The 18,730-nt window shown below is 36.8% G+C and overlaps 1 protein-coding gene across 1 annotated transcript; it reads left to right on the top strand.

Annotated features, from left to right (window-relative positions):
* Positions 1-1,882: 1,882 nt before the first annotated feature.
* Positions 1,883-18,730, top strand: dctd (dCMP deaminase). The gene is made up of 6 exons (XM_051907463.1): positions 1,883-2,050; positions 4,304-4,415; positions 5,604-5,739; positions 10,016-10,132; positions 14,953-15,049; positions 17,794-18,730. Exons 1-6 carry the CDS (start codon positions 2,010-2,012, stop codon positions 17,894-17,896), a joined length of 606 nt encoding a protein of 201 aa, XP_051763423.1. The 5' UTR covers positions 1,883-2,009; the 3' UTR covers positions 17,897-18,730.

The following is an 18,730-nucleotide window of genomic DNA, read 5'->3' as shown; positions in this document are numbered from 1 at the left end:
AGCCTATTTTCAAAAAAAGTGGAGTGTTCCTTTAAAGTTTATGGGAGTCACTGGTGTAACTGATCTTTGGTGTTACCTAGTGACAGTAACACCAGTGACAATTTTCATGAAAAATTTATTTTCCAAAATGGCTGCTGCAAGGTATCAAACCACATGTTGTCAATCATGGTATACTCACTAAATTAAGTACTTTGATCCATTTTTATTCTAGTTTTTTAAAATTCCCTAACAATAAAGTAGGACATCAGTGAGTTCAATTAAAAGCTTCGTATGAAAAGATAAAAGAGAAAATGAGAAAAATTCTGATAGGCCTCACTAAAAAGAGACAGTGGACTTTCCATGGGCCTTTCTTCTTCTTCGGGTTTTTACGGCAGCTGGCATCCAATTTGTTGCATTACTGCCACCTACTGTATTAAATTCCCTTTACACTATATTCTCTTCTCCAATCCAGTTTCTTTTAAAAAACCTAATAAATATTTCCTGCCTTTTTGTTTCTCTGCACACTCTAAAATACTTTTAACACTTCCCTCTACCCGTCCTCAACTCTGTAACTGGGTCATCATTTCTTGTCTTTCTTGAATAAACCTCCTACAAGATATTAAAACATGCTCAACCATCTCATACTCCTGACATTGTGTGCACATTCCTGTTGGGTGTTGCCCCATAATATGTAAAGTGCCATTAAGATTGCTATGCCCCATTCTTATTCTGCTTAAAATGACTTGTTCTCTCCTACTCGTACCATTATCTCTTGACACACCCACTCTGCTTTGTATTGAATATAAATGTCTCCCTTTTGTTTCATTCTGCCACTGCTGCTGCCATTTGTCCATTATTTCTTTCCACACTATGCTCTTTCCCTCTGATTTAGATAACTTAATATTGATTTCAACATTTTTCTTTTTAGTTGCCATTTTTGGCCAACTTGTCTGCCCTTTCATTGCCCGCAACCTGAATGAGCCGGAACCCACATGAATGCAATATTCTTCCCCTGCCTAACTGCTGTTGTATAAATAAATAAAATATCATAGATCAAGCCCTTATGGTTTCTAGTTGTGCCTGATTTAATGCTCGAAAGAGCAGATACAGAGTCACTACATACTAAAAACTTGTTGGCGCCACTTTCTACAATCCACTCTATTGCTTCCAAAATGGCAACTAATTCTACAGCATATACACTTAAATAATCAGATGTTCTTTTTCTAATATCCACTTTACACTTTGGCACACTAACTCCTAAACCAGTTGTATTTGCTTCCTTAGATCCATCTGTAAAGTTCTGAATACAGTACTTATATTTATACTCCCTATATCTATGATATTCTTCTATTATATCAGATGTCCTATCATATTTTATGATCTTCAGTAGCTGTAAATCTACCTTTTGACACTCTAATACCCAAACTGGTTTAATTGGCCATATTACAGTTTCCTCAAATTTCCATGGGCCTTTCTTCATAGATCTTCAAGAAATAGGAAAAAGGAAGTCAAGTGATGTCATCAGTGTGATTTTTATTTCAAAATAAGAGATTTTTGTTAAATGTTAACAGTGACACAACTCCAGAGGACCACTACTTTCATTATATATTTTATAATTGCCATTTGTTTTTTGTTTTATGTAATTTACATAATATATTTGATAGTTATGTATACATTATTGTATTTTAAGTGGTAGAAAAACCTGTTTCTGTATACGTAAATTCTGAATACGTAAATTATGACACTTTGTATCTTATGAACGAATGCCCGTTTTTACGATTTTGCTGACCGGCTATTATCAAAATGTAGTAGAGTGGCTGTAATGTAAAAAGAGAAAGACTCGCTGCAATGTGCTGAATCGCGTAGAGATGGCGCTATTCAACTCGTTGCGCCTCCTCTAAACCCGGAAAAGTGGGCTGGACCTTTTTTTTCGCGGGAAGTTTTTCTGCTCTGCTCTGAAGCTGAATGTGCTGTGCGAATCACATAAGGGAATATCGATAAGAGCAGACTATACATTCTCTGATTAAGACATGGACGACAAGACAAATAACGGCACATCACAGCTCAACGGGTAATGTGTTTTATCTATTGTTTTACTGTTTTCAGCACATGTTAGGGCAGAAATATGACATGATTTTAGATTGTGTTCCTGAGAAATGTGCTAAGAGTACTGAGAAGTGCAAAAGTTTTGTAAAAAAAAAAGAGTGCACCAGAACTGCACTTTGTGTGAAAACAACAGGGTATGTTTTGCAGAAAATGTATATGTTGCTGGCACATTAGCACAAACAACTAATGGCTTCAGTCTATCTAGTTGACAAAAATAGCCTTGATGTACATGAACATGTATATCATGATTACTGCCCTCTTATGGCCATGTTTGGCATCTTCAGCCCTGGAAGCTGGCTGTAGTGAGGTTAAAGTGATTTCACCAAGTTCAACATCTTTGTTGATGCTGGAAAAACATTGCAATCAACTAATCAGATTTGAGGGACAATTTTACAATTTATGTCAAGTTTAGGCTTACAAACAGGGTTAATTAGGTGCACATTTACTTTGATTTTAAGGATAAGTATGGTTAGGGTTAGGATTAGGGGTAGGGATAGAGTTAGGACTGTTTTCAGAAAGGAATGTCCAGGATCAACAAAATATGTTGATTCAGGAACATGTCTTGATTGGCAAAGTCATTGTGACCGAAATGTTTAGTCAGTGACAGGTTTTATAATCATAATCAAATCACATTGGATTTAAAAGTAAAATCTAAAACCTATGGTATTTTCATCTATATTGTATGAATGGTTTTCAGATAACTGCACAGAATGGTTTAATGACTACCTCAGCATTGTCTCACTGCTTGGATCATCAACCCTCAGTATTCCACCATTAGACACACACACACACACACACACACCTCTGCTCCTCTGACAGCTGTTAAAAAAGAGAGAATCACTAGAGACATTAGGTAAAAGAGTGAGTCAAGTCAGATGGGTCCATTAAATCTTCACACATAAATCCCCATGCCTTTCAAAGACAGTCACTGAGATGTGTCGCAAAAGGTGTAATATCACTTAAAGCTAAAATGGAAAGCCCTGGAGGAAACCATATGATGATAATGTCTGTCAGTGCTTATATCACACTTGTAGACAGTCATTGGTGGGCATCAGGGGTGCCAGTGTTAATATCAAGTAAAGATGTAGTACTCTGCTGAGACAATAGCAGACTTCCATACTAATGGAGATGCAGATATGTACACTGACTAACAAAGAAATTAATATTTTTATTCAGCAAAGATAAATAAATAAAATCTTTAAAATAAATACTGTTATTTTGAACATTCTATTCATCAAAGAAACCTGAAAAAATGTTTCCACAAAAATATTAAGAAGCACAACTGTTTTCAACATTGATAATAATAAATGTTTCTTGAGCAGCAAATCAGCGTATTAGAATGATTTCTGAAGGATCATGTGACACTGAAGACTAGAGTAATGATGCTGAAAATTCAGCTTTGACATCACAGGAATAAACTACAATTTACAATATATTAAAATGGAAAACGGTTATTTTAAATTCTAATACTATAACACAACATTATTATTTAAATGTATTTTTGAACTTTTAAACACGCCCATCTGTTCGCCCATGGGCGTGCTGGTCTGAAAACGAGGTGTGTTCAGGCGCATTGTTGGCGTGTTGCTATTTTGAGGAAACTGAAAACGACTGCACCATTGACCAACAATAACCTGGTCTAAAGTCAATGGCGCAGTATTTTTTTTTTAAGGGGCGTTAGTAATATGCGCCTATAGGCGGGTGCACAACCCGCATACACTCTGCTTGTTACACACACAGGGACGCGCAGCAGCACACAAACTATTAAATTACAATGTAAAAGATTATTATTGTGTACTGTACATAAAGATAAAAATGCCTACATGTCATAATGGATAGTCATTGCATGTATCAGAATTACCTATTTGCAGTAATGACGAATGAAATTGGCTAATTATTTTACCAATCGTGGCAATACACACATGTATTTAAACTGACTCATCAGAGGGTGTCCATATTCCACCATTTAAATAGCAATCCGCCATGGCCCAATCTCTCACACACATACATATGTTGAACATTTTTATTATGTTTATTTACATTTTTGAAAACAGAAATAATACCCAAACCATTAGTATCCTGGGTGTTCACACATATTATTATGTATTATATTTCCCTAAATGTTGTATCAGTTATGATTTGTCTGTGTTTTTGTGCTCTCATGGGAACAGGTGTTTATTTTTTTCCCTTAATTTCATTCATTCTTTCAATCCCCAAGAACACACAGTGAAGGTCTGACAAAGAAGAGGCAGGACTACCTGGAGTGGCCTGAGTATTTCATGGCTGTTGCCTTCTTATCAGCGCAGAGGAGCAAAGATCCCAGTTCTCAGGTACCCAGAGATTGATTGCCTGCAGTCTAGTTTGAAGTGTGGGTTGATTTTGTCATCATATATTAATCTGAAATGTGATTAAAATACCTAGGAATGAGCATTTTTCAAAAATACTGTATTTGAATATTTTGGGCTCTTAAAAAAAAAAAAAATGAACATTCGATTATTTGTTTATATAAATGAAGGTGTTATTTTTTTTAATCATTACGTTTTTGTCACCATTTCTGAACAAGGTTATGATTAGCAAATATACACAGCATTGCAAGCGTACATTTATATCCTGAGGTTTTCTTTTTGTTGAAAACATACAAAATATACAGGACAAAAGCATTTAAGCTGAAGCAGAGTGAATGAAAAAAAAAAAAGAGATGCTAATAAAGCAGACTGCGCCAGTTATCATGCAGAACGTACATATACACTTGAGTCAGAATAGGTTATCATGTTTATATTGTTTTACGTTCATGTTGAGAAAAAAAAAGAATATTCACATGCTCGGGTGAAAGTTGGCTCCTCAGTCTGATAATAATAAGGCCATTTCTGTTTTGTTTTTGCACACAAAGTATTCTTGTCCCTTCATAACATTAAGGTTGAACCACTGTAGTCATGTTGACTATTTTAACGATGTTTTTACTACTTTTCTGGACCTTGAATCACGGTAATTACGTTGCTTTCTATGTAAAAAAATGTAATGTAAACACACATTAAGATATTTTTTTAATTAGTGTGAACAAAGGTCTTACAGGTATGGAACAACATTAGGGTAAGTTAATAATGACAAATTTCATTTTTGGGTGAACCAACCCTTTAAGAATGTTCTGTGCATACAGTCAAACCAAAAATTATTCAGACATTTTTGATACTTTTGATATATTTTTACTAGTGTGTGCAGGACACTATAGTTCATTTATGTAAGTGAGGATAGCAAAAGGATAGCAAAATAAAGTAAACTTGAGTAAAGTAAAGTAAACTACCAGTAAAATTGAAATTTGCATGAACTTTCATTCCCTGTCTCCCTCATTCACATGCGTATGGAATGGAAGTCAGTGGAATGAAAAGTTTAGTGTGACCGCTCCTTAAAACTGTTTAGTTCAGTCACTAGACCATTTTGAAAAAAAATGTTTTTTTTTGTACATACCTAGTCTGCATGATGATGGATATTTGGAAGCTTTTATTTAATTTTAATTTCAGGTTGGTGCCTGTATCGTGAATCAAGAGAACAAGATAGTGGGTATTGGCTACAATGGTATGCCCAATGGTTGTGACGATGACCTGCTGCCCTGGTCTCGCAGTGCTGATAACAAGTTGGACACCAAATACCCCTATGGTGAGTTCTGCATTTGACCCCTGGAGTCTTGGCTGTTGAACTGCAAGAATCACTTACCCGTAATTATCAGTCACTCTGCCTCTGTTTGACATTTTTTGACAGGTCAGCACACACACCCACATTAAACACTCACCGAAAAGGCTTTTTAGTTTTAGGTTCTGTCAATGCAGCACAAGGTGTCTGTTAACACAGTGTGGCGACGTGTATGCTCTTTTGAGCACATGGCGGCAGTCATGGATTAGTTTTCACCTGCATGGGGCTGATGGGAGAGATAAAGGTGGAGCTGCTGATTGTGGGAATGGGCAAGGTCACTTTGTGGCAGCTATTAGTGTGAGAAATGGAAATGAGTTGGAGCTGGCGTTCCTAAAGGCGGCACATGCCAACCTGAGACTTTGAATGGGTCGTACTGCCAAAGGGAAGGTGTGAGAACTTGGAAAGGATTTATCAGTCTGGCACTCGACTGATCCACTGAACTGTTCGTATTTCTCCCTGGTTTATGTTGTCAGTGGACAGGATTATGATTATTTTTTTTGTGTGTGTTTTAGCAAAGCCAACTGAGTTGGACTCCACAAAGTGACCCAAAAAGTTAAATTGGAAAAGTTTAAAAAGAAAATTGGTTTTGGCTTGGTTCCACAGAGATCATGGAGTTTTGAAAGTTTTGTTTCTTTGTTTTCATGTGGTAAATATTATGTAGAAAATTCAAGGTTAATCCATGATAGAACTTTTCTGATATCTTGTGTGTTTGAAAAGAAGTCAAATTCTTAAAATTAAGGCACTCAGAAATACTATTGATGCATGGGCGATGTGTTTGTACTGTAATAGCTACCTTTTTAGAGGTTTAATGATTTTGAACTATCAAGTATCTGCTCTGTGATTGTGTACTTCAGATGTACACTGCTGTTCAAAAATTTGTGGTTGGTAAAAAAAACTTTTAAAAATGTTTTTGAAAGAAGTCTCTTATGTTCACCAAGGCTGCATTTGATTAAAAATATAGTAAAACGGTAATTTTGTTAAATATTATTACATTTTAAAAATAACATTCCTATTTATATTTTAAAGTGTTATTTATTCCTGTGCTGAATTTTCATTACTCCAGTCTTCAGTGTCATGTGATCCTTCTTCAGCAATCATTTTAATATGCTGATTTGCGTATTAAAATCAGCATATTAAAACTGTTAAAAATGGTTTTGCTGTGTAATATATTTGTGGAAATGTGATTAAAGAACAGCATTTATTTTAAATAGATTTTTTTTTGTAACAATGTAAAAGTCTTTACTGTCACTTTTGATCAATTTAACGCATCCTTGCTGAATAAAAGCAATTTATTTTTTAAAAAATGTTACTGCGTCTGACAAACCTTTTGAACGATAATATATTTTGTTTTCTCTGAAATGTCATCAGCTGATCGCTGTGTTTATGTTGTCCATTATGAGGCAATGAGCTAGAAATATTAAGTGACAACCTCTTTCTACTTTTGTTGTTTGAAAGCAAAATTCCTGTGACGCTTTGTCATTATTACCCGTTTATTTGGTACTAATAAAAACATTTTGTGGTAAGTATTTAATGTAAAATCACACCAAGTACCTGACGTGATTTATGATTACAAAAGTCGTAAAAAAACATCTTATTTGCAATTGTGGTGCGCTCAGGCATAGAGTTCAATTTCATGCAGAGTGACGGTACATTAATTTTATTCAAAGGATTCATTTGGCGTATCTCAGGCTTCCTTAATGCACAAACGTGGCACAATAAAGGTAAACCGTTTAGAGTCAGTAGAAAGTCCCTCATAGTCTTAGGTAGGGCTGGTCCATGTGGTAGGCTGATATGTCGGGCAGAAAATCTGAAGCGGGGGAACATTTTGAGAGGGTAAAAAATGACCACAAAAAGGTGATGTGCGACCTCAAACATGACTTTAAAATTGATTTAAAACGTAACCTAACAAATAGCCATTTACATGGCCACTCGGTCTAACATTAACGTTAACCTAGAAAAATGTGCGCTAATATTGGACGCTTAAGTGTTCGTGTGGAGTGTGGAAGCTAGCCTAAATTAGACACGGAGCTCACTTGTTGTTAATATTTATCCACAATACCACACAAGCAATAGTGCTGTTTTCCTGAATATCAGCACGTTTGCAAATGTGATATTGATTTTATACAACAGTTCAAAAAAAAAAAGAAGTTAATATTAGGTGATTTACATTTTAGACTCAGAATGTTGTCTGTTTTTGCTCGATATTGCCAATGAAAATGGTTCCAAACAGATCCACAATAGAGCCATTGCGTGTCTCTGAGCAACACAGTGATGTTTCGTTACTGAATGAATCTGCGTTTTTTGAATGAATTGGTTTAATGACTCAATGACGCATTCATAAAGTTTGCTTTGTCCCTAAATGAATCAGCGGTTTTGAATATTTTTTACTAATCGTTTGATTGAATGATTCAATGACTTACTCGTTAAGACAATGGTTTGCTGCCACCTACTGGTGGTTTTAGTTTCGTATTTAAAAGTGTCATTTCATTTTAGCTGAGGGGCTGAGAGAATGCTGTTTTTGTTTTCGGTCATAATTGTAACAGTAGTTCTGGTTAAAGATATAGAATGTGTGGATAGGGTAGATAATGCTTTTATACTATTAAGAGAGAAATATGAGATATCATTGTTAAATATGACCGAGATAATAAAGTAGTTGCAGTCGCATTGCATACAATGATTTTGTTTGTGTTTTTTCATATTGTGGTGGGGGTGTTTCTTTGAAACGGTCCTCCAAATTGCATTTATTTGTTTTTATATAATGTATATTTATTTTGTTTGTGTTCTGACTTTTCATTCTGAGTTTTCATTCGATGTTAAGGCTACTTGTCCATCAGCCTGATTATGTTTGCATGGGTATTTCAGTTTGCTGTATATTTATTTATTTATTTATATATTCATCTGTTTATAATTTATATTTGTTCTACATTTTAAAAATATTTTCGTTAAGTTTTGTTATTTTAAGATGAGGCTTCTATTTATATTATAGGTTATTTTATTTGCGTTCTGATCTCAAAAATGTTCATGCGACGTTTGCTGGTGATGCTCCGGCAAGTTTTATGCACTCGCTTGAGCACTTAATTTATATTTTAAATGCTCATTATTATGGTTTGGCATTTCTCCCCTGACTAATCGACTAATGGCCAACTAGGAAAATCTTTAGTCTGAGGCAGCCCTAGTCTTAAGAATCATAGTTTGGAGTCTCTTGTGTAATCAGTCAATATATAATATATTAAGTTGATTATAATATTACAATGTTTACACTGTTATTTACAGTGTTTATGGGAGTGGATGATGACTGCTTGACATTTTTGCTGATTTGAGCAAACCCTTAAGTTTAAGTATGAGCAATAGTAATAATGATTCTTACTTCATGAATTGTCTGTACAGTATTGTGCCACTAGAGGATGCTGAAATACAAAATATCACACTTATTGGCCTAAGATTTTTTTTCTTTTTTTTTGCTCTGTGAACATAACGACACTTTCACCTCATACTCTAATAGGAGACAGTGTTTATATGCTGCGGAGAACGATGTTAGTTGATGCTCTGCTTTTTTTTTTTGCTGCAGTCCATTAATATCAATATCTTTTATGCTATCTTTAAATATGACAGTCCAGTCAGATGAATAGTGATAAACATGTATCAAATGTTATTTTGATAGATTTAATAGCACAGTCCCTCCCACGTTCACACATTTGATCGTACTCCATCATGAACTTTATCATGCGTACTCTCACAGCTTTGTGTGTGTGCCTGATTCCAGTTAAAACACACAATGAGCTTGTGTATCTGTGTGAATTACTGACATCTCTCTTCCATCATAACTACATGCCCTCCCTTTCTCTCTCCCTGCCTTGTGCTGAAGCTCTGCCAAAATAAACGTGTGTCAGGCTGGTGTTTGGTGGTGCAGTGGTAATGTGCCACCGCTGATGGGCCAATTCATTCTCCGTAATTAAGGCGAGCAGAGTGAGTGATTAGACAGGGCTTTTTCTGGGTGATGTTGTGGAGAGCTGACATCTGTTCAGACTCATGCTTTGAAATCTTTTTCTTTTTTAACAGTGAACTGGTGACTGGAGCCTTTTTCTGGTGGAGTGGTGTAATGTTGACAAGCCAAGAGAGCTCAATCCATATTTGTTGTGAAGCAGAATTGTTAATCATAGCTATGATGCATCATTCTGTGCTGTACATATGTGCTTTTGTGACCTTTGACCGGTTCTAACAGGTCTTTCATTTCTTGTTGCAGTGTGTCATGCAGAGCTGAACGCCATCATGAATAAGAACTCGGCAGATGTCAAGGGTTGCACTATGTATGTAGCGCTCTTCCCCTGCAACGAGTGTGCTAAACTCATTATTCAAGCAGGTGAGAGTGTGTCTGAGCATTTGTTTCTAAATGTGCATATTTAGGTTTTTCAATCAACACTTTTACTTCCAATGATCAGTAATCATATTAGTACACTGAACCTATAGTGACAGGTAAACTGCTAATTGTCATTAATTTCATAACAGGCATTAGTTCATTAATACTCTGATCAAGGTTATGTTCTGTTTGCTTTGCTGCAATATTGGCGTGTAAAAGATATGTCCTTATTAGTGCGGTCATGATGTTCAGTACCAGTGAAATTTTATGGTTCTCGATACTAATTTTGATACCTAATCAAGAACAATTTAACTGTTCACTTACCTTAATTTACTAATTTAAGTCATTAAAAGTAATATATATATATATATATATATATAATATTATATAAATTGCAAGTATTTTTCAGTTCAGTTAATGTTAATTGTGCATTTAAAAGTTATCCAGACAGGAGCAGTAGGAGTTTTTTTTTTTTTTTTTTTTTTTACAGATCTGCTGTAACATGTTTTGTTCTTTCTTTTTACAGTCTCTTAAGATCATTGATTGTGTTGGAATTAATTTCTTGCTAAGAAGTCTCAGACGGCCTTGAACAGCCACACAGGACATACACAAGTATAATATAATAACACAATAATTATAATATAACGTAAGAGATTGAAAGCAGGCACCTGTTTATGTCTGAATTGTCATACCTTAAACAACTGAGACTGGTATTGATGCGTCTTTTTTATAAATTTGACTGTAGACTTGGTGCCAAATTGCCATTGTACTGGCACTTTTGCCATTACTCATCACAATTAAGAGTTCACAGGTCAGGGAATCTTTGATGGATATGCTAACATTTTTTTTTTTTTTGTTGTTGTTTATTTTATTTCAGTCTCGCCGATGTCAATTCAAAAAGTCCCTTTCACCACATATTTAAAAGCATTAAAGACACAATATATAAGATTTTTGGATTAAAATATCCAAAAACCACTAGAACAATGTTATATATTTTGTTGACTTGTGTACTTACATTATCCCAAATGTTTCCAAGAATGTTTAAATCCAGAGAAATAAGCAATTTTAACCAGGACACGGATCGTGTCAGTACGTCGCCTAGCAATGACATCATACCCGCGTTTCCAGTTTTATTTTGTAGAAACCATGGAAACGCCAAAGACACTTTAATATATTATGCATTTTATTAGACAGGAGAGCAACTGTTTGGATGGATATATTTATCGACAGAAAACTAATTATGTAGCTCAATACAGTAAGTCTTATTGTTTAAATCTCGTTTTCTTGATTTTACCATGTTTTACCATGACTAATATCAATCTAGCTTACTGCAGTGTGAAACAAGTGTCTCATAGTAGCTGCCGAGCGAACGCAGAGTAGCATTATAACAACTTTCAACACACAAATGTATCTAATATGATAAAACAGAGCTGTGTTACCCCACATACGCTTGACCGGAAGACTGCCGCATAATAAAAGTTCTGCTGCTCTTGAGCCGTGTGTCGCCCTCGTCTCTCATTAGCAATCGCTCCAGTGGCCTCGTTTCTGCTCGCACATCACTCGGCCCTGCTTCCTTTGTTTTGAATAAGCGACCTCTAACTGCAAAAAGGCACACTGTGTAAATTTAAGTTATATGCCACCATGCTGTAAATTGCAGTATGTAGGGAACCGATATGAACAGTCCAGTGCGTTTGAAAAAAGAAGAAAAAAATTCAATACTAGCAGCAAAACGGATTCAGTGAGAAATCATTTGAATAAATTGTTTACCCTCTTTAGGATTTTCTTTAAGTTAACTAAATGCAATCTCTGAGCTCTTAAACAGCTTTGTCTCGCACTGTGACGTGTGACAGAGTGTACATGTGCCTTTCTATCGATGTGCACGCAGTCTGACTGCCGTCTGCCATGCATATACCTCAAGTATAGTCTGATTTATATTCATAACTTTGTTTTTAGTTTGTTACATCTGTTAAGTTTCATTTAGTTTTGACTGTTATTATGCTTGAAAACACTTTGATTCTTTATGCACTTTCCGCTTCAAACTCATTTAATATTTATATTTTCTGAGGTAGACACAAGATGAACCGCTGTACAAACCGTGAGCCGTTTTTTTTTTTTTTTTTAAATGGCAACCTTTTCACCCGTCTTGGATTACACGGGAAGCATTATGCATTTATCCGTTCCGTCTTTGTGCTTCACACACATCAGGCTTCGCATTTCTGCTCAGATATATGTGCCAGTGCTGATGTGGCTGCAGATGAAATGACAGAGGAGACAGGTGGAAACTGAGGTTCTCTATGGTCACCCTGCCATACTGAGAAACCTGCAGTGGGCGTCACTTTGAGCAGCCAGCTTCTTTGTGAGCCTTCTTGGCTGGTTAGATGCAGCCTACATAGTGACAGGTTGTCTTCCTCTTATTTTTCCTTCTCCAAGCCCTGCTCTGTTGTTATTTTCAATCTCTTGTTATCTGTTGAACTCTCTTAACACCCCCTTCCTCCATTCTCTCTCCTCCCCTCCAAGTCTTTTTGTCCTGATCTTCTCTCTCTCTCTTTGCTTTTCCTGATTCCCCTCCATGTACTCTTGTGGCAAAGCCTACTGAAGCTGTGTGCTGAAGATAGCATGACACACGCTCCGATGCCGTCTGATCTTCAGGATGCTTGGCCTTGCCCCGGCCCATCTCTCAGTGGGGTGTCAGCTTCCTCTCAATGCTCCGGCATCATTAAGGAACACACACAGCACTTTCTCTCCCTTTCGTCTCCTCACACTCTATAGGATGCAACAAAACGCGTCTAAAAATGATCGTCCGACCTCATTAAAAACACCCTCTGATGATGCCAATCAGATGGAGCTGAACAAAGCGGATGTTTAATGTTTGAATGCTGAGTTTAAAAGAAATGAGTCAGGGGTGTCGTCGCTGTTGGTTAATTTTGAAGGTGTTATGGCCATGTTTGTTTACTAGAAGTTGTAAAGCCTCACGATATGAGGAAACACAAAAGCCTCTGCATGGAAAAAACATGAGGATAAAGGGAATATTAGTAGACTTGGAATGCGAATCCACCCTGATTCTCTTATAAAGGCATCCGGGCTGTATCGTGTTTATTTGTGCATGGTAAACCTTTTGATATTGCTGGTGTGTGCTTCTCTAAGAGAAAACTAACATAATTTAATTACAACCAGAGGGATTTATTAAAAGGAAGGTTTTCCAATATTTTGGCGCCATTGGTACGCATTTTTGTGCCAGCGACACTGCTTTCCCTTTGCCTTAATCCTGTTCCCACTTAAATGTGTGCCTTGCCGGTCATTTGTCAACTGTTCTTGTACTAAAATGAGAGCTCTTTCACTGTACTTTCTCCCCCTTTTTTCTTGATCTGTAATTTTGTTCACTGTAAATGAGACGGGGGCATCAAGAAAGTGAAGACCCTAGATATTACATGTTCCCCCCCTTCTGTATCTAATTCTGTAGCTATTCCTCCAGTGAGAAAGTGTTACTGCTCTTTTCGATTGCAGTTCAAATGTGTCCATCTCTCAATCTCACTGTATGAAATGACACCAAATCATTTTCACTTCCTCTGTCTCCCATGTTGATGTCCCCCCTGCACTTTAGCTTCTCGGTGCTGGCGACAGCGTTTCTGAAGCACGGCTTTAGAGCCTCTCCTCTCTCTGAGGAATTAAAGTGTTCAGCTCCCAAGCAGCTGCCATCTTGTCACTTCCTGTGACTGTTTTTGGAGGGACTGAGGGACTGTACTGTCACCTCATCTCCTGAGAGCATTCTGGAAACGTGGCATCTCCAGAGTTCTGCTCCACCTTCCATCAGAGCCTTCCCTTCTGTTGGACAGCTTGTCGTCTTGGAAGTGTTTTGAGCAGCTTCGATACTTATTCTCATGTTCATTTCATGAAAAGGCATGTTTACATGGAAGCACTCGTGGAATTTCTTAGGCCTTTTCCTTTACGTATCACGTTAGATTTTAGTTGGAACACTTTAAATGGCTTGAGGGCTTTTTTTGGACCTTGTTGAGTGCTTGCTTTTTATTTTAAATAGCCAGATGAGACATGGATGTACAAAGTCTTTTTTGTCCCCCCGCTGCACCATAAAATGTCACCAACAAAATGGTTTTAAAAAGGCATAGCCAGGCTGTTCCATGGTAATTTCATCTGTTTCCTCTTAAAAAAATGTTCAAATAGTACCATGGAGAGGCCCCATGCTTGTAATGACAGCCTTTAATGACAGGTGGAATTCACTCTGTGCAAGTCATTTTGCCTTCGATCAGAGCACTTTTCTCCTCCTGTGCAGATAAAAGTACATGATGGAGACGCTGTGTATTTTGGGGGGGTGGGTGTGTGGATCTCTCCGGTATATACATCTGCGATTGCAACAACCATTGGCAATGTTGGACTACTCTTTTTCACCTCTGAAAGCGTTAAGGGCAAGAGGGAGTCTAAGTGGTTTCACCAGATTCCTCGCCTTTCTCTGTAAAGCTTGGCTAACAGGGCCTTTTATAGACTCTCCTCATGTGGGCCGCTTGTGAGTAGTCAGCAGGATGCATGGGGGTGCTGCCAAATGCACCATGTTTTTTAGACGCCAACAGGGCAGATTTAGTCTCAATTGGGATTGGTTGATATTGGCTTGAGCCTGCAGCGACAAGTTATCGACTCACCTTCCTTCTCCCCAAGCACAAGCTCTTGTTCTTTCCTAACAGGCTATTTTGGGTCCCTGTTCTCTTTGGGCCTGTTTGTTTGAATTTCTCCTTCTGTTTGCTTGTTTGTGTGTGTGTGCAAGTGTGCCTTTGTCTGACCCATGTTATCCTTCTGCTGTCTCTGCCTTACAGGTATAAAGGATGTGATCTATTTGTCAGACAAATACCATGACACTCCAGAAATGACTGCCTCAAGACGGCTGCTTAACTTGGCGGGCATCACGTACAAGTGAGTCTCTCGGGTCTGACCTTAGTAAGGGGTTGGTGTGTGGCTTGGAAATTAAGAGGGTTCATTTGCATTCCTGTCGGTTCTGACTCGCCCGAACGATTGTACAATCAAGGCTGTAACGGAGCCCGACCCTTCAGAGTGTGGGTGTATGTGTGACCTGAAGCCTCAAAAAGCTTCTGTGAGCCTTCGAAAAAAAGACACGCTTGGGGAAGAATGAGTAAGCACTGTGCACAAGTCTGGATTTGTCTCATTCATTGTATCACCTTTATAACAACCTCAAAAGTGCAATAAACAGCCACAATTGATTACAGTCATTTTAATGACGTTTTATATATTACTATTAATATATTTTTATATATTGCTTTATTTAATATATTTTTATATATTGTTTTATACACAAACCTCTACACAAACATTTATTTGTTTGTGCAGTGGACATAAATGATACCTTAAATCTTGAGGCCATGTTGACATCAATGACAAACTGAGTTACTACTGCTACTGCTAATAATAATAATAATAATAATAATAATAATAATAATAATAACTTAAATACTTTTCTATGACACTTTTAATCAGTACTCAAGGTATTTTACAAAACATAAAGGACATATATCAACAAACAAGCAAACCAAGCAATGTTTCAAACATAATAGACAGTCAGACTGGTCAGACAGAAACATGACAAAGAAGTTTGAGTTGACAGTTCAAAGATCATCAGTGTAACCTATCGTGTGTGTGAGTGTGAGTGTGTGAGAGATCTACCAGACAGTCCAAACAGAATGAGTTCCATGCTGAAAGGTGTCCGCTTAAAGTTCAAGGACACTGGGATTAAAAGAGCAAAATGTAAACGCTTTAGTTTAAATGCATAATGTGAGCGAAGAGGTCCTTCACTTTTTTATTTTTAATGAGATACAGGGTTAACTGACAACTTAACTGAACTCTCTGTGGGGTTTGCAGTCCTAACACAGTCCTCTTTATGTTAGAGAGAGCCAGCAGGAACCACAGCAAGAGCGGACAGGACGGAAATCTCGTCTTCCCAGTTGTATGTACACACTATATATAGATGCACGGTAAATAAACTCTGAAGCCTTTCATCAGAGTCAGATCAAATAGGACTGGGGGGACATGAGCCTGAGGAGACAAAAGGAGTAGATCCGCCTGAAGATGAAAATCAGGAAATCCTTGAAGATACTTTCATGCCTCTTGCCTGTCTTTTGAGGGTAGCAAGGTTAATTCCCCTGCTGCCGCTTTTTGAAGGTTGTTCTCCAATACTTCCAGCATTACTATGGATCTCTGCATTTCCAATGCTTCAGCTCTTTGATTGCAGAGCCATAGGCTATTTAATGAAAATATTAAAATCTATTCCATACTCACCACAATTTAAATTTTTTTGGACCCAGTGTCCAGATAGTCTGTGTCCATCTGGAAATGTAACATTTCTACTACATGGTTTTTAGACAATTAAGCCTTTCTTAAATTTAGGCGTGATTTAGCATTTCTATAACAAAATGTCAAACCAAGTGGCATTTATTTTAAGGAAATATAGAACTAAACTTTTCAAGCAAAACATTTTACAAAATAGTTAAGATTTCTTATTATGAAATAAGATATTTTGTAGAATTTTTATATAAAATATTTCAGAAAATAAATCTTATTGTAGAAAACTAGGGATTAGAGGGGGAAGTTATTTAATGTCTGTTGAAAAAAAATATATAATGTCGTCTTTCTCCTTATTTTTGTTCTTATTTTATTTATTCTTATACTTAATATTTTGTTTTTATTATGTTTGCATATAATGTTCCCCCATGCATTTTTGACCTGCAGAAAAAGGAATTGCGCTGCTTGCATGTCCGATAAAAAATTTAGAACTGACTTTGACAATGAACTGCAGTAGTAGACCGTATGGTTTTTTTATTTATTTATTTTTTAATATATATATATTTATTTATATAAAAGTGCCAGATGAAGAGGAATGAAGGATGGACAGAGGTGTTATTGAAACCTCACCATTGCTGTGCAGAGTTCTGCATTTTGAATTCTGAATGAGATGATGAATCGATTTGCTCAGGCATCAGCTGAATCCGGCTTTGCATTAAGGAACATGGGAGAGCGAGAGACCAAGCTTTGTGAATGTTCGTGGACAAAGTCTTTGAATAATTTCGCTGTCAGTAGAGATTCTATTTGTATGTATTAGCTTCTGTTGTTATAGAGGTTCGATGATGAGGAATAGATTTTTGCCACATCCAGCTCATCTCACGCTGAGAAGGAGGGGTTAATAAAAGAATGAAGAGTAAAAAGACTGGGGTAGAAGGTGAATTGAGAATAGGGAAAAAAATAAAAGGAAAGGAAAAGCAGGGTTTGTGGAACAGACAGAAGAAAAGGCTAAAAGTGGGAAAATAAGGAGTTTACCACCTGCTGGTTTGGTTCTTCTTGGCAGGGTATTTTCTCGTGAGATGTTGGGGTGCTTGGTCCCTGCTGGGATTGCTTTTGGAGGGGTTGCTGCTTGTGCTCTCTCATGAGGACTAGTGTGTAATTGGTTTCCTCAACTCCAGCATGCTGAGGTGAATTATAGGTGTGACAACTTGGACAATGAGGACCAGAAGTGAATTCTCTTTGTCAATTTTATAAAAGGTGTTTTAAAAGGAGGTTTCTGATTTGACAAGAATGACAAACTACTTGTTTTATTTGGACATGCTTCAGTAATATGTATTTTTTTTTTTTTTTTTTTTTTTGTCTTACAGGCAATTCAAGCCTAAGCAAGGAAAGATTGTTATTGATTTTAATTCAATCAGCCTTCCCGGATTGAAAACTTCCAGTGGTTTTGAGGGCGTACAGTCATCATAGGCCAAGGAATTTGGAGCATGACACTAAGTATTCATAAAACAGACACATTGTTCACCTTGCTTATGTACTGGTAAAGGTCTTTATGGGTTTGTGAGTGATTACTAAATAGATGTAGTTCACTGTCGTGCACTTTTTGTTTTAAACCTTTTGTTTCTTCAAATCTTGAAGCTTGCTGCAATTGATAAGTTAATATTTTGAAATGTTACTTTTATGTATGTACTTTTATGCATAATAACATTTTTATCAATTTACATGCAAAACAGCAGCCGGTTAGTGACCTTGGCTGATGTGCCTATTTTAAATTGTTTCTTTTAGAGTTTTGGTATTTATGATGAGTGGGTTGACAATTAAAATCAAGCTGGATGCCACCATTAACCAAATCAAATGTATTATTTACCTTTGTCATTTAATCCTGTTTGTATGCTGTATGACAAGACTGATTAGATTTTGATGTTCATTTCACAAATACAAAAACTGTAAATTACCCTTCCCTTCAAGCATCAACTACTGATGATTGTTTTGCTCATATTTATAAGGTTTTGTAAGTACCGCAGCAGATAAACCTCATTGTGTCAAACTGCAGTCCACGCTGTTTTGTGCATGTTGTGTCTTTGCAGGTTAGAGTCCACAACGTCAGGTTTTAATTTAAAAAAAGAGGAGACTTGCATTTTAAAGGGAGCTGTTTGCAACTGTTGGGTATCGCTATACCAGGATCACGCTCTCAAAATAAAGACTGAATAAAATTACTCATTGTTTCTGGTTCATAGGCATCCTGTGAGATTTAGAATATTGTTTTTGTTACACAACACAAAATAAATCAGAACTGCTCACACA

This window comes from Ctenopharyngodon idella, chromosome 1 (assembly GCF_019924925.1).
Source record: "Ctenopharyngodon idella isolate HZGC_01 chromosome 1, HZGC01, whole genome shotgun sequence".
In the NCBI taxonomy this organism is placed as follows: domain Eukaryota; kingdom Metazoa; phylum Chordata; class Actinopteri; order Cypriniformes; family Xenocyprididae; genus Ctenopharyngodon; species Ctenopharyngodon idella.
The sequence above is the reverse complement of the archived record's forward strand: the minus strand, read 5'-3'. Positions and strand labels throughout refer to the sequence as shown.

Excerpts from the sequence above, each read along its gene's own strand:
- dctd (XM_051907463.1), top strand. The coding sequence starts at position 2,010 with ATGGACGACAAGACAAATAACGGCACATCACAGCTCAACGG. Across the intron at positions 2,051-4,303 it reads GGCACATCACAGCTCAACGG|AACACACAGTGAAGGTCTGA; the intron begins GTAATGTGTTTT and ends TCAATCCCCAAG. Across the intron at positions 10,133-14,952 it reads TAAACTCATTATTCAAGCAG|GTATAAAGGATGTGATCTAT; the intron begins GTGAGAGTGTGT and ends TCTGCCTTACAG.